Raw genomic sequence first — 25,744 nt, forward strand, 5'->3', positions numbered from 1 at the left:
TAAACCAGGCCCAGGTCAAGTTTTGAGGATGCTAGAGAAGGGTATTTCTGCGACAGTGGGACCTTTATCATCGCCGACTTGAGTTACGTGAAAATTATATAGCTTCTCCTATAAGTCTATTCTTTCGAGCTCCTTTGTCTAAGAGGAAATAAATCTTGCCATGGTTTAAAAAGCATAGCTGATCAATCGGCCGAATTCGGCGACTTGCGCTCCTTGTTATCCCATCAGTGCTTGACAGGACAGCAGCACCGAAGGAATGATTTTGACTTACAGGCAGAGACCAGTAATAAAGTTCAGCCTCCTCAATCGTGGAGATGTGATCCATTGACAGCCCCGATGTGAGAAAGCACAGGAAACAACAAAGCGTTCACATGGGCTAGACCAGTGAGATCAAGGCACCTTGCATTATCTGACTATCCAGGTTGAAAATAAATCCAAACAAACCTAATTTCATTATCTAGGTGGCCAATTTTACCTCTCGGCTCTCACGGCTTCTTCCCCGCAAACGTGCCCCCTTCCATAGCGCCGCTCCCGCGTATAAAGATGGGGAAGCCCCGCCGCGAATATTCCGAAATTTCCGAAGACTTCTCCCTTTCATCTCGACTCCGCCATGTCTCTGCTCGACCGCAGCTCAAGCGCTGGTGATCTAGAAGACCCGAAAATTCCGGGTCCTGGTCTTGACGTACGGGCGTACAAGGCCTGCGCTGCGTGCCGGGCGCGAAAAGTCCGCTGCATTGTTGAAGATAGGGCAGCTGGGGGGAGCTGCGTCCAGTGCCGAAAGTAAGATCCCAGTTGGCTTCTGCATTTTTCTTGCTGATTTTCAAGTTCAGAGATGGCCAGGCCTGTGTCTTTGAAGCCAAGAAACGTTCATACGATACGAGCACTCGGACGAGGAAAGCCCAGCAGAAGCGAGCTCGGCTCGAAGCATCAACGCCAGACACGACGGCTGAGAATCTAGTTTGTGCCACCCCGCCCTCTACTATAATCTAGTCTCTCTACCTTAGATGCTGACCTTTCAATGCCCAAGTCTCATGAGCATTTCAACGTTCGAAGTTCTGCAGATGCACTTCTATTCTTGTCCGATGCAGCTGCAAGGCATGCAAGTGACGCTGAGCCACCAAGAGGCCACGCCGAGCCCGCCCAACACCCAGTTTCCTCAGCGGTCTCGGACAACAGACGTGAGAGCGCGCTTCCAGGGTTATCAGACGTCGAGGAAGAACAGGTCAGGCGTGAATCAGCAGTCTCGCCGTGCGAGAATGCCGATACACAAGAGATAATAGCGAACTTCCGCTGCCGCCTTTTCTGGGACAACATCGTTACACCCAGCGAAGCTTTGGCTTATGTCTGCTTCTTCTTCAGAGATCTCTATCCCTTCTTTCCCTTTATACCAGACGTCTATTACACATGCCTTACTGGGCCTAACCCCGACCTACAAGTACTGCGCTGTCTATTCGAGGAGGAGGATATACTGCTGGGATGCCTTATCACGGTTTCCAGCCGCTACTACCACCTCCCCAGGCATACTATCGGCGGGTACGAGAGAAGCTGTGAGATTCACAATAGCTGTTGGCTATGGACAAGACGCCAGGTGGCTAGGGTTGTCTTCGAAGGAGTCAGACCAAAGTCACCTCTGTCGGTTGTCGAGACTCTGTTGATGCTTGCTGAGTGGCTCCCCAAGCCCATACACGCCTTTGTTGAAAACAACACCTCGGGCAGAGCGGCATCGTCTAGTCAACGAGCTGGTGAGCTGCTCCTCCAGCCTGCATTTCGTACAGACCAGGTCTCTTGGTGAGTTCTGAGCTTCACGCTATGGCGTGCATGTTAACTGACATCGCTATCACTTAGGTCCTACGTTGGTAATGCATTCCTCCTGCTACGATCTCTGCCACCCAGTCGCAGGATATGTCCAGTCCTCAAAACCTCCAGTAGATACCTGACTACCTTGTTTGGGTGTCTTATTATGTCCCAATCTCTTGCTCGTCGCTTAGGCCGCCCGGCTTTGATGAGCTTCGAGGACGTGGACCTTACTCAGGTCAGCCAGGCTTTCCATGACCGCAACATCAGACTTCACGAATCACACGACAATAACGACACCACACCCAACCTGAGTCTCGGTGTCTCAGATCAGTTTCACAGCGCCTTTGTTGAACTGATGAAGCTTCTAGCCCACAGCCAGGATGTCCTGCACCCGCCGACAGGGGATGGCATCGTTGAGCCCAAAGCGGATGCGTGCCAGACGAACCAACGCTTGTTGGCGTTATTGCAACATTTCGACATGATGAACCAAAATTGGAAGACGCAATATGCAAGTCTATGGGAGTGTAAGAAGTCTTGTATCACAACTCCCTCTTTCCACAAGCTCACCGGTCCTAGTCAGCGCTCCTGGTATGTCCGAGTTTTCAAGGACTATGCTAAGAATCGACTTTGAATACCTTCGGCTCTACGAGTTCTCTATAAGCCTAGGCACATATCTTAAACTGGCAGAAACTGGAAAAGATACAGCATCCCTTTCTGGTCGGAGCTCCGTTGAGCAACAAGAAAACGGCTGGGAATTCCCGCCGACTTCACTCGCCTACTACATAGAGCAAGCCATCGATGCAGCACAGATTCTCCTGCGCTTAATGCTGCATTTTCACTCACCTTCGGGCAAGAATACGCTGCGATATGCTAGTTCAAGGCACTATATGAAAATTGTGTTTGCTTCTGTTTTCTTGATTCAGGTAAGAGACTGCCATGTGGATGGAAAGAACACTCGAAATAACACAACCTAGGCCCTTCGATCTAGTATTCCTAGTATATCCTATCAAACGGCTTTGATTGATACACTCAAGGATACTGTCACAGTTCTCGAGAGGTGTAGCATAGATGCCGCGCATCCAGCACTCCGGTATTCTATTTTACTTCGAGGCCTCATGAAAGATCTTGAGCCATCGCGCTCATCTGAAGCATCTTCTTTGGTCCCTCTGACAATTGGCCCGAGGCAGTCCCAGAGAATAACATCAGACGAAACAAACTGGAGCGGTCCATATCTGCTTGCAAATGAAGCGAATACGCTCGCAGCCCAAACGTACAAACCCCTTCCTTTTCCGCCCCTAAGCCCTGCTAACTAGATCCATAGTCAAGCTCAGACAGAGTTCGCCAATAGCATGCCTCTGACGGGTACAGGAGTTTCTCATTGGCCGTTTTCAACGGGGTATGCGGAAGGTAGCCAGTGGAGCGGATTTGACAGTTCGATTATCGAGTGGGAGGACTCTATGGCGCAGTTAGATACTGATACCTTCCTTCAGTCGCTCATGGGAGTTGATATCTTTCCCACGATGTAGGTTTATCACTGCAACTAGGTAATTCAAACATCGTTTGCATTGTATGAGCATCTCCTATATCTAGTCTATGCTCCATTCACACCATTGGTACTTGTCTCCAGGCTAGCCTTTCTCGCCTTTGCCCTCGCATTGACAATGGCAATTTGGTTCCGTAGTCGCCATGGAATGTCCATAGCATCCATATGCACCTCAAGGAGTTGAATGTTCTTGGGAGATTGATACTCGAGCAGTGAGAATACCTTGTCTAACTCATCCTTCGTGCGGACCTCTCTACTCGACTCCTCGGCGTTGACAGCACCAAAGAAGGTCAGCAGAGATTGGTGGCGCCAAGATGCGATGTCGTTGTAGCCAGCCTGGGGGCCGTGAATGGCACGTTCGATCGTGTAGCCCTTGTTATTGATGACGATGCTGGTCACTGGTTAGCTCTATACCTGAAGGGGTCCAGTGATATACACACAGTAGAGGGTTCAGCCCCAGACGAATCATTGTGCCAACCTCCTGCACAGTCAGCTGTAAGCTACCGTCTCCAACGACAAGAATAGTTCGTCCATCCTTCACGCCGGTCGCGGCTTGCAACTCTCTCTGGGCGATCGCAACACCCAGACAGGATCCAACCGAGTACCCAATGCTGCCGTAATAGACCTGTGTCACATACTTGGCACCAGCTGGAAACGTGGCATCGGGGAACCCGAATTGGGCTGTGCCAGACTCTGCGATGAGAATGTCTCCTGGTCGAGTGAGCTCACCAAGACGCTTCCAGATCCAAGATTGGACAATTTTCTTGGAATCTGCGTCTTCTGGCACTGGTTGGCTCGGTAGTACTGGGACTGTTGAGGAAGGCAGCTTGACGGTTTCCAGCACGCTCAATAGCTTCTGGAGAACTGCGATCTATAAGAATCCTGAGAGAATAGAATGAGGGCTGGACGTGGCTTACATGGCTTCAGGTAGACTTGTTTATAGGTGTTCCCAAAGACCTGCTATGTCAGTCGTATTTTTGTCAACTTGAATTATTGGCTTACTGTGCAGCTGTCGGGCTCAACAAGAATAACTTGTTCAGGTCGAATCTCTCTTGTGTGTCCACCAGTATTACTATCAGCGAGAAGAGGCCCAAGGTTCAGGATACAGTCGCTTCTCTCCACGGTGGCTTTGACTCCGGGGTAAGAGACTTCACCATTGTATACTCCGCAGTAAAGTGGGTGAGTCTCTTCGATGATCGTTTTTCCCATAGACGTTGCTAAGATGGGAAATTCGAGCCGATCGGCCAGTCTTCTAGCTTCTTGTACAGCTCCATGGCGATCTGTGAGGCAATCGACCAACAATAGGGGGTTCTTTGCTGTCTTCAAAGCTTTGAGGGCCATGGACAGCGCCTCTGTCTCGTTGGCGACGTCAATGGGGTGATTGAGCTCGATATGTGATCGAAGGGGTGAAGCATCGATGGGCACATGAACGAAGTCCATAGGGACAAACAGATAGACCGGAAGTGAACGCAGCAGGCACTCTCTAATGACTCTCTGCCATTGTAATCAGTCGTACTCGTCCGGTTATGTGCTCAAGGCGAACTCACATCGATCTCGGTGCCGGCTGTTGCCGCATCTTCCAGCCATGCATGCGCACATCGCACATGAGCGGAGATCTTCTCAAACACCTATCCTAGTCATCAGCAGGGCTCATTTGAGATGTCTTGGCCACTCACTTTGTGGTCCGGGTTTGGCCCAAGACTGTGGTGGATCATGAGACGCTTGGCCTGGACATGGGTCGCAGTTGTGCCGACGATGTGAATGAGCTTGACCTGCTCCGTATATGCGCCGGCAACACCATTAAGGGCACTAAGCTCTCCGACTCCCATTGTCGTCACGACTAGTTACATTAGCTGAGGTGGGCTGGCTGTGTTTATGAATGCTTACCAACGCCGGGGCAGCCTTTAACCCTCGCATAGCCATCAGCGGCATATGCAGCGTTCAACTCGTTGGCATTTCCCACTAAAAGTCCCGATCAGCGTTTCAGAGTCGCCTTTCATCAGAGATACACGTACCCCACGACAGGCCATCAACTTGGTCAATGTAGTCGAGTAGCTCCAGGTTCATGTCACCTGGGACACCCATGACACTCCCCACACCCAATTGTCGGATTCTACCAGCGTATCAGTCAAGATTTCGTGGCAAGGTTGAGATATTCAGCCGTACCGTGTCCATAGATATTGAACGAGGGGGATCTGGGACTCTGTGGCTGCAGGCATCTTCAAGGAACTGTGCGTCGACAAAAAAGCTCAATTGACAGCAACTCAAGGATATATCAGAGATTATACTATCTTATATCAAAGTTGGGTAATCCACTAGCATGAGGAGCCTCCCCAGCTAAAGAAGATTTATTGTATCCGGGAGTTCATCATCGTTGCCAGGCCGGATATACGCGGATATTTCGGTTGAGGTTGAAATTCCCGAAAACTCCGGGAGCGCGTTCAGTGTGAACCGAAATATCCGAACTTTTATCCCGATGAAGATGAATTAAAAGATATATCTAGCCCATCTCATTCCGAAATTCCGATGACATTCACTCAGAAAGCTATACTTGTGTATAGACCCAGGAGATTTGGCTTCTGTCAGAGTCCATCATTCACTCACAACCTCTATCTCAACTCTCAATTTCCTTCACAAATTCATTCCAAATACTACCACTGATCCAATTCATCATGTCTCCCGCTCAAGTTACCAAGAACAGCCAGTCCAATGGCTCGGAGTACCCATATCCTCTTGAACGGGGAACCCAACGCAATGAAGCAGCTACTCGTCTTCGCAGGATGATGGTTGAAGCTCACATCGATCCAACCAAGATCGTTCAGCACCCTATTGCCTGGGATGGCTTGACTGCCCGTCTTGTCGAAGAAGCTGGATTCCCCATGGTCTTTCTCGGTGGTTACGCCGTGAGTGCCTCTCACGGCCTGGCCGACGCCGGTTACCTTGGATTTGCTGAGATGGTCCACCGCACCCTTGAGGTCTGCAGAGTCGTTGACGTTCCTGTGATGGTTGACGGAGATACTGGTTACGGTAATGAAGTCAACGTCAGAAGGACCGTGCAAGGTTACGCAAAGGCTGGTGCTGCGGGCATCATGATTGAAGACCAAGTCAGCCCAAAGCGTAAGATTTCCACTTCTTCAACGCACAAATATTTGCAGTTTCGCTAACTATTAGAAGGCTGTGGCCACACCAAGGACAAAAAGGTCATCAGCTTTGACGATGCCATCTCCAGAATTCGCGCTGCAGTGGCAGCTCGCAATGAGGGTGTTGACATCTTCATCTTGGCCAGAACAGATGCCCACATCATTTCTTACGAAGAAGCCATCCGACGAGCCAAGGCATTCTTCGATGAGGGTGCTGATGCTGTCGCCATCGAGGCTATCACGTCAGTCGATGAGATGAAGCGCTCGCGAAAAGACTTGGGACCTAACATCCCGTCCTTCATCAACATTATTGAAGGTGGAAAGACTCCTTCCATGTCCTACAATGACCTCGCGGCGATGGGCTACTGCAGTGTCGCGTATCCTTTGACTCTGTTGGCTGCAGGCATCAAGGCCATGAGAGGGGCGTTGCAGGGACTTCTGAGGAAGACCGAGTCGCCAGACATGATCATGAGGTTTGAGGATGTATGCTCTGCGGTGGGCTTTCAGGAGTACTGGGACTTGGCGGAAAAACTCACAAAGGTTCAGTAGCTAGTTAGCCTGTCATGATTGCGCGCCTGTCCTTGTAGTCACTAGAATGAAACTGCTGTAACCAATCTCAGCCCCTCTGAGTTTGCATTGTCCGATTACATGGGTCGAATTAAATCTCTTGAGTTATTGGGCGTCCCTTCCCATACAAAGTGCACCCGTCGCGCTGCATCATCGGCATGTAACGTTCACCTCGCTCCCAACGGCCACAGGCATCTTGGCCCAACTCTTCTTCTTCCCCGACACAACTTTGATGTACTCGGCTTGTCACCGGAAAGAATGATAATACCCTCGGTATATTAGAGTCATGCCCAACAGGCCTCAGACATTTGTCCCGAACTGCAAATTTCCCGAAAATGCCGGTGGCGCCAACGGACCCAGCCCCTCTCCTCAGACTTTACCGAATTCCCCACGATCTACGCACCCGAACCCACTCGACTAGGCTTAGATCCGGGGTATCGTACGGGGTAGAATCTGGGGAAGGGCCCAGGCTTCGGTTTGAAGGAGATTCCAAATCACCCTAGGAGATATGTGGTCCATGTTAGAGTAAGATAAAGGGAGCTTCTCTCCTCGTTCCGTTCGCCATTTCCACTCACGACATATTTCATCATTATCAGCAAGCAGTACCTAGTACCAAACATGACCGACGCCGAACTCAAGATGGCCGTCTCGCACAGCGAGAGGAGAGACTCCAAAGGCGCTGGTGACACTGCGATCCTCGTGCCAGAGAAGCTGTCAACGCATATCAGGCGAAAGGTAAGCAGCTTCATCCTATTGATTAGGTCTTGTGCTAACCAACGCCTCAGTTTGATCGACACGTCATGCCTCTCGTCTGTGTCCTCTACGTCTTGTCCTACCTCGATCGTGGAAACATTGGCAATGCCAAAACGGCCGGAGCCCAAGACGATTTGGGACTCAGCGACTCCCAGGTACGGGAAAAACAGGCACTTCCATGGTTTGGATAGACTAGCTGACTTTTTCAGTGGGCTTGGGTTCTGAACTCATTCTACATCTGCTACACGGTCTTTGAGTGGACGACTCTACTGTGGAAGCTCCTCCCAGCACACCTGTATATCTCGACTCTGTGTTTTCTGTAAGTCTTTAGCCCCGCTCTTAAATACGTGAGCTGACTATCATTAGTTGGGGCGTCGTCGCCACCTGCACCGGTGTCGTCAAGAACATGGCCGGCCTCTGTGCCTGCCGAGCTGCATTGGGTATTCTTGAAGCCGCCTTCGGTGCCGGCGCTCCATACTATCTATCACTCTTCTATCAGCGCCGCGAATTAGGCCTTCGTGTCTCTATCCTGATCGGAATGTCGCCACTGGCAAACTGCTTCGCCGCCTCCCTCGCGTACGGCATCTCTCAGATTAACGCATCTATCGAGTCATGGAGACTTATCCTGCTTCTTGGCGAGTCCTAATCTACCACTGTTATTTTCAAACACTAATCTTTGCCGTAGAGGGTGCTCCTGCCATCATTGTCGCACCTTTTGTTTACTTCTTCCTCGCCGACTCCGCCCAGAAAGCCAAATTCCTCACCGAAGACGAAAAGGAGGCGGCAACCGCTCGGCTCGGCACAAGAGACACCACCGAAAAGACAAAGCTCAACTGGAAGCAGGTCACAGCCGGTCTCAGCGACTACCAGCCCTACGTGCATGCTCTCATTCACTTCTGCTGTAACTACTCATTCGCTGGCCTCGCCAACTTCCTCCCAACTATTGTTCAAGCCCTCGGATATAGCAGCATCAAGGCTCAAGGTTTAACCGCCCCTCCATATGCAGCCGCCTTTATCCTCTGTATCGCCGCGGCCTTCTTCTCCGACAAGTTTGGACATCGCGGTTTCGCGATTGCCGGTTGCTCAGCCATGGCCGGTGTCGGGTACTTACTCCTTGCCATCGTCGAAGACACTAACAAGATGAACATCCGCTACCTCGGAATCTGGTTCGCCGTCATGGGTGTCTTTCCTTCGCTCACTCTTAATATTACTTGGCTTCTTAACAACCAAGGTGGTGAGACGAAGCGCGGCATCGGAATTGCAGTCATCGCCATTCTGGGACAGTGCAGTTCGTTTCTCAGCAGCGCCATGTATCCCAAGAAAGACGCGTAAGTGCTTTTTATCTGCTGCTTAATGGAGATACTAACATATTTAGTCCTTTCTTTGTCCGTGGTTGCGCCATTGGGTGCGCCCTCACATTCATGATTACGATTCTATCTCTAGGTTTGCACTTCAAGCTCGACCACGAGAATCGCAAGAGGGACCGCGAGTTTGGGCCGGTCGAAGATCATGAGCAGCTGGACGTGACCCTCGTGGGAGACAAGCACCCCAAGTTTCGCTATCTCACTTGAGCGTATCTCAGAATCTTGGGAGCAATTCGAATCTTGTTCTTGGGGTTTTGACCGAAACGGACGTCTTTCCGGGCTTTCTTCTGCTCTGGGTCACTTCGTGTATTTTCCATCGTAATCTCATGCTCTTTTCTCGACTACTCCTCTCCAAATCTCATCATGGTGGGGCGTCGGTCACTTGCTTACTTTCATGCCTTTTCCTTCTCATTAGCTACTTTCGTGTCCCTTGCACGAAAACCTGATGATAAATCAAAACATGCTTCCATAAAGACCTAGTTAAAATAAGACTTCCTTTCAGTAATCACACGCAATATGAGAAGTGTCAGTGTCTTACTACAGGGGGACGATTCTCTTCGGTCGCGGAAACTTGAGAAATGCTGGGGCTTTAGGAAGTGACGGAGATGAAATGGGCAGCTTGAGCTCTGATTTGAGAAGGTCGGGGCGTTGCTGGCCACTAGATCATTAACGCGCAAAGCGGAGTGAACAGTAGAAATGAAAGATCATTTTTGGCGGTCTCTTGAGCAGCTGGCTCAGGTGCCTACCCTAGACTAGATACTCATGTGCCAATTCACGGCGCCCGTTCGTCCGTCCCTGTTACATCAGAAGGAAGAAGTTGGGTTTTTTTTTTTTTTTACCTTTGTCTTTAATATCAGACACAAAATCGCGGTTCTTTTACGTATTTATATCTCATATAAAAGAGATTCCCTTTGCGTGGAACAGCAGAACACATTTACTCACTCAAAACCGTGGCCTCAAGCGAGCTCTGGTGGAGAGCTCATCGGAAGCGTAACAAGGGAATTCAGCAAGCCAATCGGATCTCCTCGGAAGGTTTATCCGGATCGTTTGGCCAATCAGGTAAAACATTTTCCCTTGGTGGAGATCATCATGTGGAGCCGACCCTGCTAAGAAATACATATGACTCAGACGAAATCTGATGCTTCTGCAAGTACTTCTTATCAGCCTCCTTCCAGCCTCCCACCCTTGAGTTTAGTGCTTTTCTACTTAAGGATGGGAATCACGGACTTGTCGGAACACCAACCTACATCAATGTTGAGTAACTCTTTCGTTTCTATAATGCGAGGGAGGCTCTACTTACCGGCAGGAGCATATTGAAAAGGAACGGACTCATGCAAGGCAAAGGTCGAGACTCATTAGCCGCAATATCCGGGTGATTGGCAACCTTATCGACCTTGAGAGCATCGTTATTAGTATAAACTGCCCTCAGTGAGTATCTAATGAAAGACCTACTTCAGCCACAATTCTGTTAATCATGAAACGGCACTGCATCCTGGCTGACTCAACACCGTACATTGTGGGAGGGTACGGCTTGTCGATAACCAAAGGATTGGTCGTCAGCGCGGCGCTTGTTTTCACGATGGCCTTCGATTCGTCTCCTTTAGAGGAGTCTTTCGTTTCGCCTTGGTCATCGCTGGCACTCTCAGCTTCTTCTGAAGTAGCGTCCGGAGTTGTTGCCGGCGGTGTCTTATCTGGGACATCACTCTCTTTGGACAGTTTACTGGACTTGGCTTCCAGGTTATTCTCGAGAGAATCCATCTGGGTCTCACTCATGACGTCCTCTAGCAAACTAGGCGTTGAGGCCTTTAGAGTCTTCTGTGCGAAGTCTGTATCAAAGAGTCAACTTGAGTTCATGATATCATCATTCATACTGCAATTGGTGTCAACATACCTTTGTCCAATTTCTCCTTCTGGGTAATAAGTCGTTGAGTACCTGCATTCACATCAAGTGCAAGAACAGCAAGCCCCTTGGCGATGTTTTGATAGTCCAAAAACGCGTCTCGGAGTGCAGACGTGTACACACGCGCGTTTTCATAGGACAGCGGGTTGAAGTGAGTGCTGGAGCTGTGGAAGCTCTTGAGCGAGCTATACTTTGTCAACACAGTGTGAGTTCTCATGGGACACTTTGCAACCCTGTTGGGGAACTTTAAAGCCACTGCCCTCATGGTATCAAAAGTCCAATCCTCCTCGGCTGCCATGCAATCGATTAGTAGGTATTCGGTCACAGGGTGGTTGGAGATAGTCACGCTTCTTGAGATCTTGTCCACCTCCAGTCCAAATGACGGAAATGGTGGTCTCATTCTCCGTCAGGATGTCGCGCTTGATCTTGACAGCAAAATCGATATTTCCACTTGTCTTTTCAAGGCTTATGGAGGCACTGGTGCAATGGTGTCAGCTTGTTGCGGGTGTCTAGCGTTTGGGTTGCATACTCTATTTTGAGTGTGTTCGCCTGAGACCGATCCTTGGCACGGATGGAGATAATGGCTGTGAATTCGCCACCCTCTTGGAAGCCTGCCATGATGTTAGTCACCGACCTGCTCATGATGTCAATGGCCCGCAGTCTTACCAGAAATGAAGGAATCGCCGTAACCACGGGGAAAGTCAGCGGCCTTCAGACCCTGAACAGGAGAGAACTTGGTTAAGCTCTGGTCCGTGATGATCTGGTTGACGACCTTGCAAGACACCATGTACGTGAGATCAGCATTCTTGATCTTGGACACGTTCAAGGAGTCGCCGCTGCCTTCGACACTACCCTTGCCGAACTTCACCGTAAATGCGGCGTTGATGTTCAAGTTGTCAAAGACATCAGAGACCTTGTCGATGATGCTCGTCTTGTAGGTCACTTACTGAGGGACGGGCTTCAGGGATGTGTCGATATCTGCGAGTTTAGCTGGGCTGTTGCCGTCTTCTCGCACGACCGCTCCTGCGAGACATAGTTCCTGTGTAAAGGAGTTGAAACCTGATTGCTGTGAGTTGGCCTTTGGTTAAGATGAGTAGACTAGGCCTTACCAGCTCCGAGGGTCATGCTATCATGGTAGGGTGCGAGGAGAGCTATCTTGTAAGATAATGCGTTGGGTATTTTGGAGATTGGGCTCGCGTCGGTGTACAGTTGAGCCTATCGAGGTGGAAGTCAAGTCTTTTTGAAAATTCTCGAGTCAGAAAATCTCAAGGGCCTTGTCGTGTAGCCATTGGCGAGCAATGAAAGAGGGTTGTCGTTTTACAATTTGAAGACCATTACTCCCATCCTTGCCACTCGCAGCGGCCGCGGATCGGTCTAGGCGTCAATAGCTGGTGGAAAATGGACTCATGTCTCAGCCTAGCTCGCCTTGGCTCAGCCAGCCACAGGAATCCAGAATGGAACGGACATTCGAGTCTCCTCGGCGTCATCTGACCCTCCTTCTTTGTCATAAAGTAGAAATTCGTGGCTGGCTGTTAATGCATTCGTCCTCGCCTTCAAATGCTTGGTTTAGATGTGTTTGGTAACCAGCTGAACAGCACCTACTGGCGATATCCCATCATTTAGTCTTTCACTTCTTTGACTCTAGTATTTATCTATCATTTGCACGAGGAAACGTCTCTACCTGTATAGTATCATTCAACTGACCGTCTCCAGCACGGCATTGCTACTGCCCCCCTACAATGATGCCATGCGGCTGGGCATGGGGTAAGCACCAATATTTTACTACCCAGAGTCGCTGAAATTGTACTAACGACACACAGATTCAATAGCTTCACGCAACAGCTTTGCGTGAATGACGCTCTGCAACTCCCTGGCGGGATACCAGCCACTGCGAAAGATCTGATAGCTGGACCACCAGCTGACGAGAACAGTCAACCTGCTCCTAGAGTCAAGCGACATGTTCCTTCAGGGGAAATGACACAGCATGGTTATCCCAAGGTACATGGTGGGACCTTCACTAGATTACATGAGGATAAGTCGCAGGCAGAGATTAGCCATATTGTTACATAGAAGTCGGAGTTTATCAACACCATCAGTGAGATCACCAGCAGTATGGATATTAAAGGTATGTGGATTTTTCAACATCTTTCTGTTCTGTTAACCTGGAACTAGGTTCGCTGGCTATCAAACTCGATGCCATCGGTGGAGGAGCCAAAGCTCAGGCCAACTACCTGAATGTCGAGAACGTCAAGAAGAGCGACAGCACGTACCATCTCCAAGTCACTGTGGTCAATCAGCGACTTGTTGGAGAAAATGTGACCGAGTTCATGCCCATCAAGGACGTGCAGCCGAACCAGTTCCAGGACGTCTACGGTGACTGCTTCATCTCAGGATTTCTAGAAGGCGGCGTGTTCGATGCTCTTGTCCTCATTGAGCTTGAAGACAAGAACAACGTCAAGAACAACGTCAAGAACATTGGTGGAGAACTGGCCATCAAGGCCTCACTTGCCGGTGGTGCGGTGGAGATTGAGGGTTCTGGTAAAGGCCAGAAGGAATCGAGTGAGAAGAACACCAACGACAAGATGACTATCACGTGGGTTGTTACTCTCGAACTTACATGAGAATGCGCATACTGACGCTCAACTAGAGTATCTTGGTTTGGAGGTGGTGATATTATTATAAAGGATGTTGAACAAAAGGGGTGGGCGATGGAGACTCTCAAGGCCGTCGCAATTTCCTTTGCCGACAAAGTTGCCCTCTGCCCTCAAAAGACCAGCGCCATCCTCACGAGATACAGCAGCCTGAGAAACTTCTATGAGAAGAGTCTCCATGGCTCACCCCTCGACTATGAGAACGCCGGTGTCTACTCTTCCTCCCTCTTGGCGCCTACATGGACTACAAAGCGGCGTGGAAAGAGCTGCAAGCAATGTCGTGGCAGGTCAACAATGGCCTCGTGATGTTCAGATAGGCCATTGCTTAGCCTGAACTTGAGGGAATTGTGAAGGATGCCAGTGATAATTTTGATGAGTAGACGAAGGTTTATAATGAGAGCCTTAAAGCCTTGAAAGAGCGAGAGAGCGACACGAGCTTGGTTCGATACAATCAATCAGCTGCCAAGTCGCCAAAGCGTAAGATCGAGAAGCCACTACCCCCCAACAAGCTACTTCCCTACGCAGCAACAGTCTACGGCCTAGACAAGGCGCAGCGGGAGTGTAGGTTCGAAATGATCAAGATTGTTCGAGAGGTTGATGCTGTCGCTGAAGACCCTCAAGTGGCCGTCGACCCTACTAGAAACAACCAGTATCTGAGCCCGATCATCTTCAGACAGCTCATTCTGCACGTGACGAAGGTTGATCCGGTGGCAATGCAGAAGAAGATCGAGGAGCTTGAAGTCAAGATTGCTGCGGAGGCTGAGGAGTTGGCGAAAGGAAGGGAACAGCTTTTGTCCATCACGGCAGAAAAGGAGGCGCTATCGACGGAGCTTGAAAGCGCAAAGACAAGTCTCCAAAGTGCTACGAACGGCAGAAACACTCTCATGTCAAAGAACGAGACACTTGGAGACCAGTTGCGAGACCCTGAGGCACTTGCGCAAGCCCTGGCGAAGGAGAAAGGCAAGGAGGAGGCTGACTTGGAAAATCGAAAATGTGAGCTCGCGGCTCAATTGGAAGAGACAAAAGGCCTCTTTGGCATCTCGGGAGGGCATCATCGCAAAACTAAATACTGAGGTGACGGGATTGAAAGAGATCAACAAAGATGCAGCGAAAGCTAGCGAGATGATTGGTGCCAAGGAGGCTGAGCTGGACGCAACACGACAAAGGCTCAAAGGCGAATCAGAAACCAGAGTGCAAAGGGAGACAGAACGCGATGATCTCAAGAAGAAGCTCGAACAGGAATCGAGGGCCAAGGGCGACGTGATGGCAGAGCGTGTCAACCTCAAGGGCAAGCTCGACCAAGAAGCAAAGACAAAAGCCCAACTCGAAGAGGAGTTCTCGCGTGTCAAGATTCAAGCAAATCCGAACTGGCATGAGCAAAATACTTTGGATCAAGGATTTGATGGAAGAGAGGTGGCGTTTGTTAACATTGCCAGCATGTCGTCAAGTCGACCTGGAATTTGCCTTGCGATGGACAGCGGTAGGTGCCGTCTCTTTTGATCAACCTTGCAGATACCATGAACCGATGCTGACCGCCAGACAGACAATCAAGGCGTCTGGAAGCCGTTTGATATCGACAGTAACTATCACAGATTCAAGCTCGAAAGAGTTGATTCTCAAGATCGAGCGGCACCCTGGAATATCAGGTCGTGCGAATCCCAGAATCTGGTATGGTACACGGCAAACGAGAGAATTGCCTGCTCGCGCCACACGGGAAAGATGCCAGGAGTAGATCTATGGCAGATCAAGAAGTTGCGCAGGCAGGGCTACACGTGAGTAGAAATTATCCTGAAGAGGAAGCGTGGCTGTGAACTCTATCACTGGAGGTTTGACTCCGTCGTTGTCAATTGGTTGATGTCGTAGCCGCTACCATATGTCAAGCTTTTGCTGACTCGGTACTTAGTATCGGAAACTCGTACGGTTGTTTAGAGTATAAGCAGAACCGGTAAGTCGTGTGGCCTAAAGCGGGAATGATAGATGTCTGATCCAGAGTAGGCCATGGCTAGACATGGGATACAGAGACGAAATGAGCTCTAGTCAGGTCTGGGCTATTCTTGCTCTTTAAGCCGGATAATCGAATGAGAAGAAGGGGCCGATGGATTGAAAGATATGTATGATGGAAGGCCGGCAACATGCTACCACAGGCTAGGGTTAAAATTTATGGACAAGAAATAATTGGTGTAAGACATATTATTGCAATATGTGGGGGGCATAGAAGTTTGATGCTGTGGTGTGCTGATACCTGTGCGCTTTGTTGTCATAACTGATGGCATCTGTTGGAGCCGTCAGAGACCACAGCACTAAAGAGCGGTTGTCCGTGTTGTCTTTAAAGTGATAAATGAGCTGTCTTGCCCTTGAATACTCTGACAGTATGTTGAAAGCGCATTGGTCAATTTGCCCGCAACCCCCAATCTGGTTGTAGTCCTTCGGATTGTCGGAAAGTCTATCTGCAGTTCACCTATTGGTGAGTTATATAGCAACGAGCCTGGAGTAAAACTGCGAAATGGTAATCTGAAAATATTATAAATATGTCTGAAGTTTACCTGGGCTCAATGCGCCATCTACTGAGAACTAAATTCCAAAGACAGTCTATCACAATGCCTACTCAGGAAGAACAACAGAACCTTGCCGTCGTCACCGAGTACTTCGACGAGTACTGGAACAAGACCAACCCTGATATTGTCGACAAGTTGTGTGTAGACGACTTTGTCATCAACTATCCCATGCATGGCCCTCGCTATGGCAAAGAAGCTGCCAAAGAGATGATGCGAGGATTGAAGGAGGTGAGCCGTTTTTCCTATGCCGTCTCCGTCAAGGAAGACTCCCCGCTGATTGCACTAGGCTTTCCCAGACATTTCGTTCCGTGTCTACCAGCATCCCCTCATCGCGAGCGGTCCCTACGTTGTTGGGCGATGGATTGGTGGTGGGACGCACACCGGTGTCGCTATTAGTGATTTAGCGGTTGGTTCCTTAGACCACGCCAACACCGGCAAGAATATCTACTTTTCCGGAATCACTATTTTCACTCTGAAGGACGGCAAGATTGTTGATGAGACGGCTGAGGAAGGCACCTTGACTGCGCTGCAGCAGCTTGGTCTTGTTGCGCAGCCTAATCCTGGCAAGGAGATCAAGTATCTTCATGAGTGATGGGTCGTGGATGAAGAAATTTGGTGGGAGCTTGACATGCATGTATTATAAAATTGAACTGAATGTGTCTTGTGTTTGATAAACGTGTTCAACATGAATAGTGCATGTACTTGTGGCAGGCAACTGGAGATGCGAGTCTGAATGCAGTAGGGACGGGTCTAATGTCCTGCTCGTATTTCGTTCAAATATCAAAAGGAAGCTTTTTTTAATGGAAGTAAAAAGAAACAAATGATACAGCGTAGAACATCGGAGGCATCCTAATGCCATGCGGGACTGCCCCAACCATTATCACGCCCGTGAAGCAACAAACCAGTCGGAACAAGCTAGAACTCTAGCAACGTTGAAAACAAACCCCCCTCCCTGTTCAAACTACACCTTTTGTCATCCCAATCCCACGGCTATGCGCAGGTAGACGACGCACTAGTCTCGTAAGGGTAATAGTAAGCATCCTCTCACAGGCGCCCGCTTCTCTGTTCGATCTTACCCATCTTGGACTTGATAGCCTGAATGTCCGCCTCAGCCTTTTCCAGTTCCTTGCGGAGCTGTTCCGTCGACTTGCGTGCGACCTCAGGATCCTCCTTCTTTCCCCACCACGTGGAGAACAGCCAACAAGAATTCTGCTTCTCAATTGAGTCCGCAACTTGTCTCCGCTTAGCTGGGACATCGGGAATGGCCCCGGAGACCTCGAGCTTGCGCTTGTTCGAGGTAGTAGCCGGGGAAATAGTGGTAGCAGGAGGTAACATGCACGAAGCTAAGGGATGCTTTGGCTGGCTAGGTCTGCCCATTTCACCCAAAGATGCAGCATCAGCGTTCTGAGGCACTGGTGGTGGACTCTTGAACAATGATTTAGCATTTCGCAAACCGCTGGGGCTGGTCCATTGGCACAGTCGATTATTTGGCCGCTTCGAGCGCGTGAGGGTTTTCATCTTCTGAATGAACTCGACGCGACGTTGGGCGGGATCAGTGCCCGCGCAACAAGAATAGCCCCTGACAAGCGCGGTGATATTGGAAATGGCGATAATGCCGGTATCATCGTGCTGTTGACATTCCTACACAGTTCACGTTAGTCAGGGAGCGGGAGAATGTGATCGTTGTTCGGGACAAACCTTTTCAAACAAATTGAGTTTTTCGTCAATATTACCATGTTTAAGATGTGCTTTCAGCCAGTGCACCAAAAGGTGTCTGAGACGGATGGGATGACTGGATGTGTCGGAGCTCCTGGGGTCCAGATAAGCTACCTCCATGTCGACGAGGTCCACATGGACAACGACCCAGTGCTCCAGCATGATGATAAAGACAACATGCCGATGCAACTGCAGGTTCACAACAGGGGGCATAGAACCTCCCTCGCCGACGATGAAAAAGATCCAGCTCTCGGGCCTCTCGAAGAAGCACAGACACGAGAAGATGTCCGTCTTTGAAAGCGTCTCATCCCCTCTACATAGATGCTTTAGAGTAGAACTCCATGGCTTTGGCATGTCTTCCATTAGAGCCTTGGCCGCGTTTCTAGGTTGGGTCTTTCTGACTTGTCCAAAACTGGCCATACTTTTGAAGATGGTTGGGTAGTGAAGTTTGGAGTGTGTTGAAAATGCTTTGTTCCTTGAAGGCAGTGAGAAGATGAGAATAATGAAGACCAAGAGTGGGAGAACAGCTTACGGAGGAAACTAGGTATTTATAAAGTGGTCAAGAACCGTGGCTTTGTTCATGTGATACCCGGAAACAAAGGAAGGAAAAGGCCTTGGGCTGGAACATCGAGATTTGGACTTCTCAAAGACATTCTTTCAAGTCACAACTCTCTGACCATTTATTTCTATTCTGGAATGCTGTTTATGCCTGATTTTGTTCTCTTTGTCTTCATCCCCGTTGCGTTTTGAAGCCAACCTAGAGCTCTGACACTGCCAAGTAGCTCTCCCATAGACTCAACAAAGCTCGATATGCGTGTCATTTCCTGAGACACTCTGGATTTATTGTTATGTATCATTTGTAGTTTATCTCCGTTCTGCCTAGGCAGCTGGACAAGATAGGTTGCCCTCCATTTAGTGCAACAAAGGCCAATGGCCGTAACTTGTTTCCCCACGCCTTGATGGGCCTGCCCCTGTTGTGAGAGAAAACGCCATCATATGCCGGCGATTACGGCCCTGTCGGTCCAGCCAGCCAGACGGCCATGTCTGCGAAATTACGCAAGCCAGTTGTTTGACTGGCGACCTGCATTGTATTCAAGTCCAGTACCATGCCGCGACTTTAACTAGTCACTAGTTTCCTTTCTGCCTCCGGCTTTCTTGCAGAAATAGAAATATTTGGTATCCGTATAGGAGGTCTTCGGAGACCAGTCTTCCTTTCGCAATATCTGCCCCTTTGAGCTGGGCTGGAACCTGTTGTGTGTGGTGCCCATCAATGACAGTATTGTATGGGCGGCGACAAGCTTGTGTTTTTCCAATTGGAGCCGCAGTTTGACGAATAAAGCGATAATCCCAGCTGCATGGGTTTTTGCCGGTCTCAAACCCAAATCAGCGGTCTCACGAGTCGCCTTGACAAAGTTTTTTTGCGTGCTCAAGGAGATCTTTTGGGTAGTCTTCTGGCAAACCTGGCGACTCGCATTCACAGCACTCGCAGTTTTCTTCGTGTTCCGGGAGGTCTTCTTGGGGGTCTGGTGACTCGCATTCGGGGACTCTTGAAGTCTTGGGAGTCTCATCTGCAGCCTCTGAAGCGCGTGATCAGTCTGGAGAGGATCCAGGCGAACGGGAGATAGTTTACCGGTGTCTTCCTCATCTTCTTGAATGTCTTGGGCCATGTAACCATCACTGTCAGTGGCCATCAAGGCTTCGAATTTAACCTGCATTTGCTCCCAAGCAGAGTCGGGGTCAGCCGCGAACGACTTTACCCACTCGTCGAATTCGATGTGTTCTTCATCTTCGGTCGAATCTTCGGAAGAGTGGCTGGCCTTCCCGTCCGCTGCATCTTGGGTCTTGGCCTCTTCCTGGGCTGTTGATTCGGTCTTTTCAGGCACAGGACGCTCGGCCGTTGGGCACTCGCTGGTCTGGCTGTTCGTGTTGGGCTCAGGCCGCAACGGGCTGGCGTCAGCGTCGGGCATATTGAAGGATAAACAAAGAAAAGAAGGTATTGAGCCAAGTTACTCCTGATGGGATACCCAATGCTCTGAAGAATGCAATCTGGTGGTGTGTTTTTGCTGAAGTGCATGGATGCAGAGCAGAAACACTACGCCGAAGGCAATCTAATTGTGTCATGTGATGAGGCGTTACACCATTTTACAAACAGAAAGAACGATGTACTTGACTGTCGGCCCGATAGATGTCACGGAGGTGGAGGCGGAGTGGTTGTTGATTGAGGGCATCGCGACCTTGGAGGTTTGTTGCCTAAAATGCCAGCCCCAGTGCCACGCCACCAAAGACTAGGGATATCGACATTCACTTTGATGGCAAAGGATGCACAGGTTTTATCTAGACTCCAAAAGAAATTTCTTGGTGTCTGATCTTCTTGGCGATGAATGACTTTAGATGATGCGTCTTTCTACTTGTGGCCAGCCCGAGACTGCCAGTGAAATGGCCTCTCGCCCAGCGTTTGATCGCCTAGAGATCTCATTTCACGATTGGTATTCTTCAGATATGCCGTATACTGCCCTGAGACAGTGAATGTGCTCCTCTAGAAGATGTGAAATACTGCTTAGGGCTTCCCTGAATATCTGCCACACCCATAGACGCTTAGCACACGTGCTGAGCACAAGAAAGTGCGAAGTCATTCATTCCCACGTGGTACACCGCCCCTATGTACCTTCTGTGGAGGCATACAGCAATTCGAGTGCGAATTGCGACATCCCGTTTGTTATGGACTATCGCCCATTCAAGTCGTTGTCCGATCACTTGCTCTCAGGGTGTCTTTGTGACAGACCAGGGTTATAAGGCGCACCAATAGCCAGGTTGCCCACACCATCAGCAACTGTAACCCACCTGCATACCTAGCGAGCTGTGTTTCATAATATCCACCAAGCAGATGCCTGTCCTGGTTTTAGCCACGCTACACACGAGTGACGGGCCGAGCCAAGATGCCAGAGTGGGAGGTCGGTATGTCGGGGTAAAGACCACCGAGGTCATGCCAGTCCCGGACGACGATCACAATATTTCCTATTTTGGGGGCACTTGTTGACGAGACATCTCGATATATACTAGCCCGGCATCTAGAAATGACACTATGTACAAGCCTGATGTCCTTTGCCTGCCGCAGAGGTGAATACCCCACAAATCCGCTTAAGCATTGCAGACATTCTTGGCGGCATTGCCAGTGATGCCCCAGAAAATGTTCTCGGCACAAGGAGACTCCCGAACCGAGGTGTTGTCAATCTTGGCCTTGACGTAGATACCGCTGTTGTTGGGGAACTCGGTACGAGCAGCAACGCGCACCTCTCCTCCGCCGTTGATGGTACCGTCCCGGATAGCAAAGTTGTAGCAGTTCTCAATCAGGACAGCGTTGTTTCCGTTGTTGGCGAGATCAATTTGCTTGATCTCGGCTGCACCGGACATGGAAACGCAGAAGATACCGCGGCCGCCGCCTCGAGAATAAACCTTGTCGATGAAGACGTTGGTCTTGGTGTACTGGCCGTCGGGGAGCTGTCCGTTGTTGTTGGCAAAGCGAAGAGTAGCGTAGCCGGTTCCGGTGCCGACATTGTTGCCCTCAACGTAGCCGACCCAGGCGTTGGTGGTCTTCTGAAGGAGCAGACCGCACTCGCCGCAGTCGCGGGCAATGACGGAGTTGATGTTCAGACCGTCAATGTTCCAGGTTTCAACGGCGTGGCTGCCGGCGCCAGTAACGGTGATGGTGTCCATCTTGACGTTGGAGTTGGCAGCGAGATCACGGTCGAAACGGATGCCGATACCGCCGCTGAGGTTCATGGTGATCTGGCCCAGGTTCAGGTTCTTGGTGCCCGAGAAACGAAGACCGAAGTAGGGGTTTCCGGTCATCTTGAGGTAAGGGATTTTGACGTCATTCTGGTTGGTGACTTCGATGGCACCACGGCCGGACCTGTTGGAGACGTTGATGGTGCCGCAGACCTCAAACGTCTTGCCGCTGGTGATGGTGAGAGTAGAGGCGCCGATGCTGCCCGAGGCAGAAACGACAACACGCTGACCGCTGCTAATGCGGTCCAGGGCCGTCTGAATGGCAAGACGATAGTCGGATCCAGAGTAGACGTTGGATCCGCCGACCTTGGCGGTATAGGTGCCAGAGCCAGTGACGGTAGCCTGGGGGCTGCCGTCACCACAGGCAGCGTTGACAGCGCTGGCAAAAGCCAACACTGTCGTAGCGATGGAAGACAGATGAACCATGATTTTGCCTTGACCGAGCTGATACTCAAAGATAGAGTTGAGAGCAAAGACACTGAGCAGTTCCCTCTACCGCGACAACGCGAGCGACATCCGTCCCTTTTATGCCCCCATGGTATTGTGTTTTAAGGTGTCATTATAAGCTTCCTACTAGTCCCTGCTCGCAACAGGGGTCCTCCCAGAATCCTCCAACCGGAGCCGAGAGAACCATCTCTCAAATGGTCAAGGACCGGCGGTGTGGGAGGATTTGCGGCCCACAAGAGGGTGACGGAATGACCTTCTCCGAGTGGTGCCCCCAAGGCACCCGTTTCCACCTATCGGCAATAGAGTCGTTGTTAGACTTAAAATGCCGCGGACGCTGAATGCGGGAGGTGGAAGCGTTGGCGATGTTACTGCCGTTGGGCTATGCCGGCTTGGCCAAGTCCGGGGTGCAGAATCTGGTCTGCTTTTAGTCTTTGCATCGTCTTAGACAACGTGATTGAGACTTTAGGAGGAAGCGTGTGAGTGCATGCCAGGCTCTTTGGTAACAATGGAAGCAAAATCAGCTCATATCCGGATCGTCCGGGGCCTGTCAATTTTGTTGTTTCATGTTGACAAGCTTATTTCAACGATGGCGAGACGCCATCACCAAAGACGGTTAGGCCAAATATCGAGGCTATTCGGGCTTTTTACCCCAGACCACCTTCATGCGGAAATAGGCGTGAATCTTGCTGCTTCGCATTTCACGCCGCAGCCTCGCAGCATAAACTGATACCTCCTCTCTCGACCAACCTTCAGAAGTAGCCATATAGAGGACGTAACCTTCGGTGTCCTGTTCCAAAGTGGCCCGCGAGAATCGGCCCATCTCTTTCAACTTTGGGTCCTTTGGCCAGTCTCCAAGAGGAACCTATGCCATGAAGTTAGCAAGACTTTCCAGTATCGGAATGGGTAAAAAGCCTACCTTGATGTTGAACTCTTGAATGTCGATGAACCCAGCGGCTTCCATCCCCTTTCGCTGCTCCTCATCGTCCACCAGAGTAAATGAACGGCCGATTTTGAGACCACCCTGAACAAAAAGCTTCCCCCATTGAGACATAGCCGTCTTATCAGTAACTGTTCCGTCGTCACTTTCTAGCCATGGTGCTGATTCTAGACTCTCAATGTATCCTCCCGGCTTGCAGCATCTGAACGCTTCACGAAACAAGGCCCTCCAGTCGATAATGCTGCCTGTCAAATATCGCATGTGCACGTAGTCGAGAGAATCGGGCGAGAAGGTCCATTCTTGCGTGCAATCATCGATGTGACTAGCGAATATGAGCAATTGCGAGCACGAGACGCTCCGGACTGTGCGTACAACTCCAAGTTTGTCGGCACCCAGCCGGGCTGGATAGGTGATATGTCAGTACCAATCACCTTGCATCCAGGATGCTCATCTGCAAAGTCACTGTGACAAAAGACATTAACTTGCGGCTTCGCGGGTGGAGGAGCACTCACATAGCCCAGATACCTGTCCCAGTACCGATATCAACTGCTCTCTGGGTTGAACCGGTTAGCAATGGAGCAGCAGGAGTTAAAGGTTGGCTAAACTAACTTCTATGTCCTTTTTCAGCGGTGCTAGATGCAACTTGTCGCCAATAGCTAGAGTGAGAAGATGATGGCTTGCTGTGTCAGCGTCACTCGTTTCAATATGGAAAAAGCCCCGACTCACTTGATATCCATAGACTCGTTCTGCTGCTCATCGTTCGAACCCCTTCAATCATATTAGTCGCACACTGCGAGGGCAATTATTTAGGCGATAGTACCAGTACTGTGCGTTCCCTCTTTCGCTGCGATACGTCCGGCCGTGGATGGTTCGATACTGGAGAACACTATCGCTTATCGATGTGGTTGACTCAGCCAACTCGTCATCATCCTGACCAGAGTCTCTGTCTTCGGTGTTGGCAGCCTGTGAGGGGTTAGTACATGAGTCCCGCATGAACTCAAGGGTTTCGCAGTACACACTGGGCGCTGGCCAGTAACGGCAGCAGCCGGCTCAGTTACGCCGGCAGCTTCGGTTTCGGCTGGTCCAGGGGCAGGAACAGCACTGCTAGACATGATTTAAGATAAAATATCAGTAACAGAAGTGAAAGAGAGTATTTCGTCCTTGCGAGGGGAAGAAAGGAGGGGTTGAGAATGGCATGACAGCTTTCATGCACACCCTTGACAGTTGCAGCGCTCCGATCATTTGTCCGCCTTGTGTTTTTTATTAAATTGCTGATCACATACGGAAACGTAATTGAGGTTTTCAAGATTTCGAGACATCAGCAAGTTTAGAGGGGTTATCAACGATGCGATCACGTACTGTCACCGGGTGGATGAGGCCATGTCTACAAACCGATCACCAATAATAGGTAAAAGGAAAGACTTGGGTTGGTGAATTGTTCATATTGAATACTCTAATCGAATTATATCTAGCGCAACGATCCACTAGACTACAGGCTGTCTTTGTTACCAGGAAGTAAGAACATAACGGCGCGAGGGGGTGTTCCCATGAATTGTCCTAGATACGCATGGGAATAATGAATAAACAGGTGGGGTACAAAAGAAATAAAGAAAAAAGAATGACGAGGTGTCCTAGAAGATGCTCCATCCTAGGCTCCTCATCTTTAGAGCAGTCTCAGCTCACCGACGGACGAACAGGAAAACACAGACGATGCATCGTCTTCTTCGTTAGTGATCGCCATGCTGTTCTCACGACTCAAGAAACCAAGACGATATAGGAACAGGTCCTGGCGATTATCAACGACTCGAAGGGCTGCTGATTCCTGGAGAAGGAATGGAGGCAGGGCTTGAAGCCAATGGCGAAGTTCATTCTTGAACCATGACCTGAAGCGCCTGGACTTGAAAGACTTCTGGGGGCCAATCGCCGACCTCCTCATATGGGGGCATCAGCTGGGCAAGCGCCCGAAGTCTGTACCAGCCATCCTCAACCGTGTCCAAAAGATGGAATCTGTCTCCATGTTCTCGGAAGTGAAGAAGCACCCGTTGAGCACGGCGAGAGCGATTTCTCGCTGACACGAATTCTGATGGATGACAGCTCGTTCCACCGAAGCGCTGTAGCAACTCAATATGAAGTTGATAGTACATCTGGTGAAAATACCTGCGGCTGACTGCAGCGAAACGTTCTGCGAAATTTTCCACTGTGATAGGTACTCCTTCTCCGCCATCAACGTGGGGGATAACTGTGAACAGCGAACTCATGGTGAAAAGTGTAGAGAATTCTCAAGACTGTCCTCTGGCTAGGTTACCCAGTGGAACGGCTGTGACGGAGACTGGACGATAAGAACCCATTCTCCACGGCTGTATTTATCTTTCACATTTATCGTTTAGTGGAATGGAGTTCTGATCATATATGTGGGACAAAGCTGCAAACAAGTTGCTAATACAGGTGACTATAGGTTGAACACAGGCACTTCCTCATGATCCCCAGCTTTGGGCCGCGGTTCTTAGTAATAATAAAGGAAAACACAGATGAACAAAGGCCAGGCCTCAGACGAGCAGCTTTTCTTGATCAAACGTGAGCATCATTTA

The 25,744-nt window shown here is 50.0% G+C and overlaps 8 protein-coding genes across 8 annotated transcripts; 3 read left to right on the plus strand and 5 right to left on the minus strand.

Moving 5' to 3' along the window:
- Nucleotides 1–3,388: 3,388 nt before the first annotated feature.
- On the minus strand, nucleotides 3,389–5,559 carry LRP88_04134 (thiamine diphosphate-binding protein; the record flags this gene model as incomplete). The annotated part of the gene is made up of 8 exons (XM_083240715.1): nucleotides 3,389–3,731; nucleotides 3,781–4,211; nucleotides 4,343–4,834; nucleotides 4,888–4,968; nucleotides 5,017–5,180; nucleotides 5,228–5,302; nucleotides 5,356–5,453; nucleotides 5,507–5,559. 8 exons carry the CDS (start codon nucleotides 5,557–5,559, stop codon nucleotides 3,389–3,391), a joined length of 1,737 nt encoding a protein of 578 aa, XP_083104005.1.
- A 453-nt stretch (nucleotides 5,560–6,012) lies between these two features.
- On the plus strand, nucleotides 6,013–7,029 carry LRP88_04135 (isocitrate lyase/PEP mutase family protein; the record flags this gene model as incomplete). The annotated part of the gene is made up of 2 exons (XM_083240716.1): nucleotides 6,013–6,457; nucleotides 6,515–7,029. The coding sequence occupies 2 exons, from the start codon at nucleotides 6,013–6,015 to the stop codon at nucleotides 7,027–7,029; spliced, it is 960 nt and encodes a 319-aa protein (XP_083104006.1).
- A 3,354-nt stretch (nucleotides 7,030–10,383) lies between these two features.
- On the minus strand, nucleotides 10,384–12,189 carry LRP88_04136 (uncharacterized protein; the record flags this gene model as incomplete). The annotated part of the gene is made up of 8 exons (XM_083240717.1): nucleotides 10,384–10,407; nucleotides 10,465–10,557; nucleotides 10,617–10,990; nucleotides 11,056–11,355; nucleotides 11,411–11,541; nucleotides 11,594–11,675; nucleotides 11,731–12,006; nucleotides 12,174–12,189. 8 exons carry the CDS (start codon nucleotides 12,187–12,189, stop codon nucleotides 10,384–10,386), a joined length of 1,296 nt encoding a protein of 431 aa, XP_083104007.1.
- Nucleotides 12,190–13,176: 987 nt separating this feature from the next.
- Nucleotides 13,177–15,780, plus strand: LRP88_04137 (uncharacterized protein; the record flags this gene model as incomplete). The annotated part of the gene is made up of 8 exons (XM_083240718.1): nucleotides 13,177–13,189; nucleotides 13,237–13,657; nucleotides 13,712–13,995; nucleotides 14,175–14,708; nucleotides 14,830–15,195; nucleotides 15,259–15,487; nucleotides 15,619–15,660; nucleotides 15,711–15,780. The coding sequence occupies 8 exons, from the start codon at nucleotides 13,177–13,179 to the stop codon at nucleotides 15,778–15,780; spliced, it is 1,959 nt and encodes a 652-aa protein (XP_083104008.1).
- Nucleotides 15,781–16,312: 532 nt separating this feature from the next.
- LRP88_04138 (ester cyclase) lies at nucleotides 16,313–16,862 on the plus strand (the record flags this gene model as incomplete). The annotated part of the gene is made up of 2 exons (XM_083240719.1): nucleotides 16,313–16,498; nucleotides 16,557–16,862. The coding sequence occupies 2 exons, from the start codon at nucleotides 16,313–16,315 to the stop codon at nucleotides 16,860–16,862; spliced, it is 492 nt and encodes a 163-aa protein (XP_083104009.1).
- A 452-nt stretch (nucleotides 16,863–17,314) lies between these two features.
- Nucleotides 17,315–19,953, minus strand: LRP88_04139 (uncharacterized protein; the record flags this gene model as incomplete). Its single annotated transcript, XM_083240720.1, has 4 exons — nucleotides 17,315–17,911; nucleotides 18,101–18,299; nucleotides 19,470–19,563; nucleotides 19,617–19,953. 4 exons carry the CDS (start codon nucleotides 19,951–19,953, stop codon nucleotides 17,315–17,317), a joined length of 1,227 nt encoding a protein of 408 aa, XP_083104010.1.
- Nucleotides 19,954–21,124: 1,171 nt separating this feature from the next.
- LRP88_04140 (uncharacterized protein) lies at nucleotides 21,125–22,198 on the minus strand (the record flags this gene model as incomplete). Its single annotated transcript, XM_083240721.1, has 1 exon — nucleotides 21,125–22,198. One exon carries the CDS (start codon nucleotides 22,196–22,198, stop codon nucleotides 21,125–21,127), a length of 1,074 nt encoding a protein of 357 aa, XP_083104011.1.
- A 652-nt stretch (nucleotides 22,199–22,850) lies between these two features.
- Nucleotides 22,851–24,268, minus strand: LRP88_04141 (class I SAM-dependent methyltransferase; the record flags this gene model as incomplete). Its single annotated transcript, XM_083240722.1, has 8 exons — nucleotides 22,851–23,081; nucleotides 23,136–23,478; nucleotides 23,529–23,618; nucleotides 23,669–23,709; nucleotides 23,766–23,832; nucleotides 23,883–23,924; nucleotides 23,977–24,119; nucleotides 24,176–24,268. The coding sequence occupies 8 exons, from the start codon at nucleotides 24,266–24,268 to the stop codon at nucleotides 22,851–22,853; spliced, it is 1,050 nt and encodes a 349-aa protein (XP_083104012.1).
- Nucleotides 24,269–25,744: the final 1,476 nt, after the last annotated feature.

Source organism: Fusarium phalaenopsidis (genome assembly GCF_050370095.1).
Source record: "Fusarium phalaenopsidis strain FUZ10S chromosome Unknown contig_32288, whole genome shotgun sequence".
Lineage (NCBI taxonomy): Eukaryota > Fungi > Ascomycota > Sordariomycetes > Hypocreales > Nectriaceae > Fusarium > Fusarium phalaenopsidis.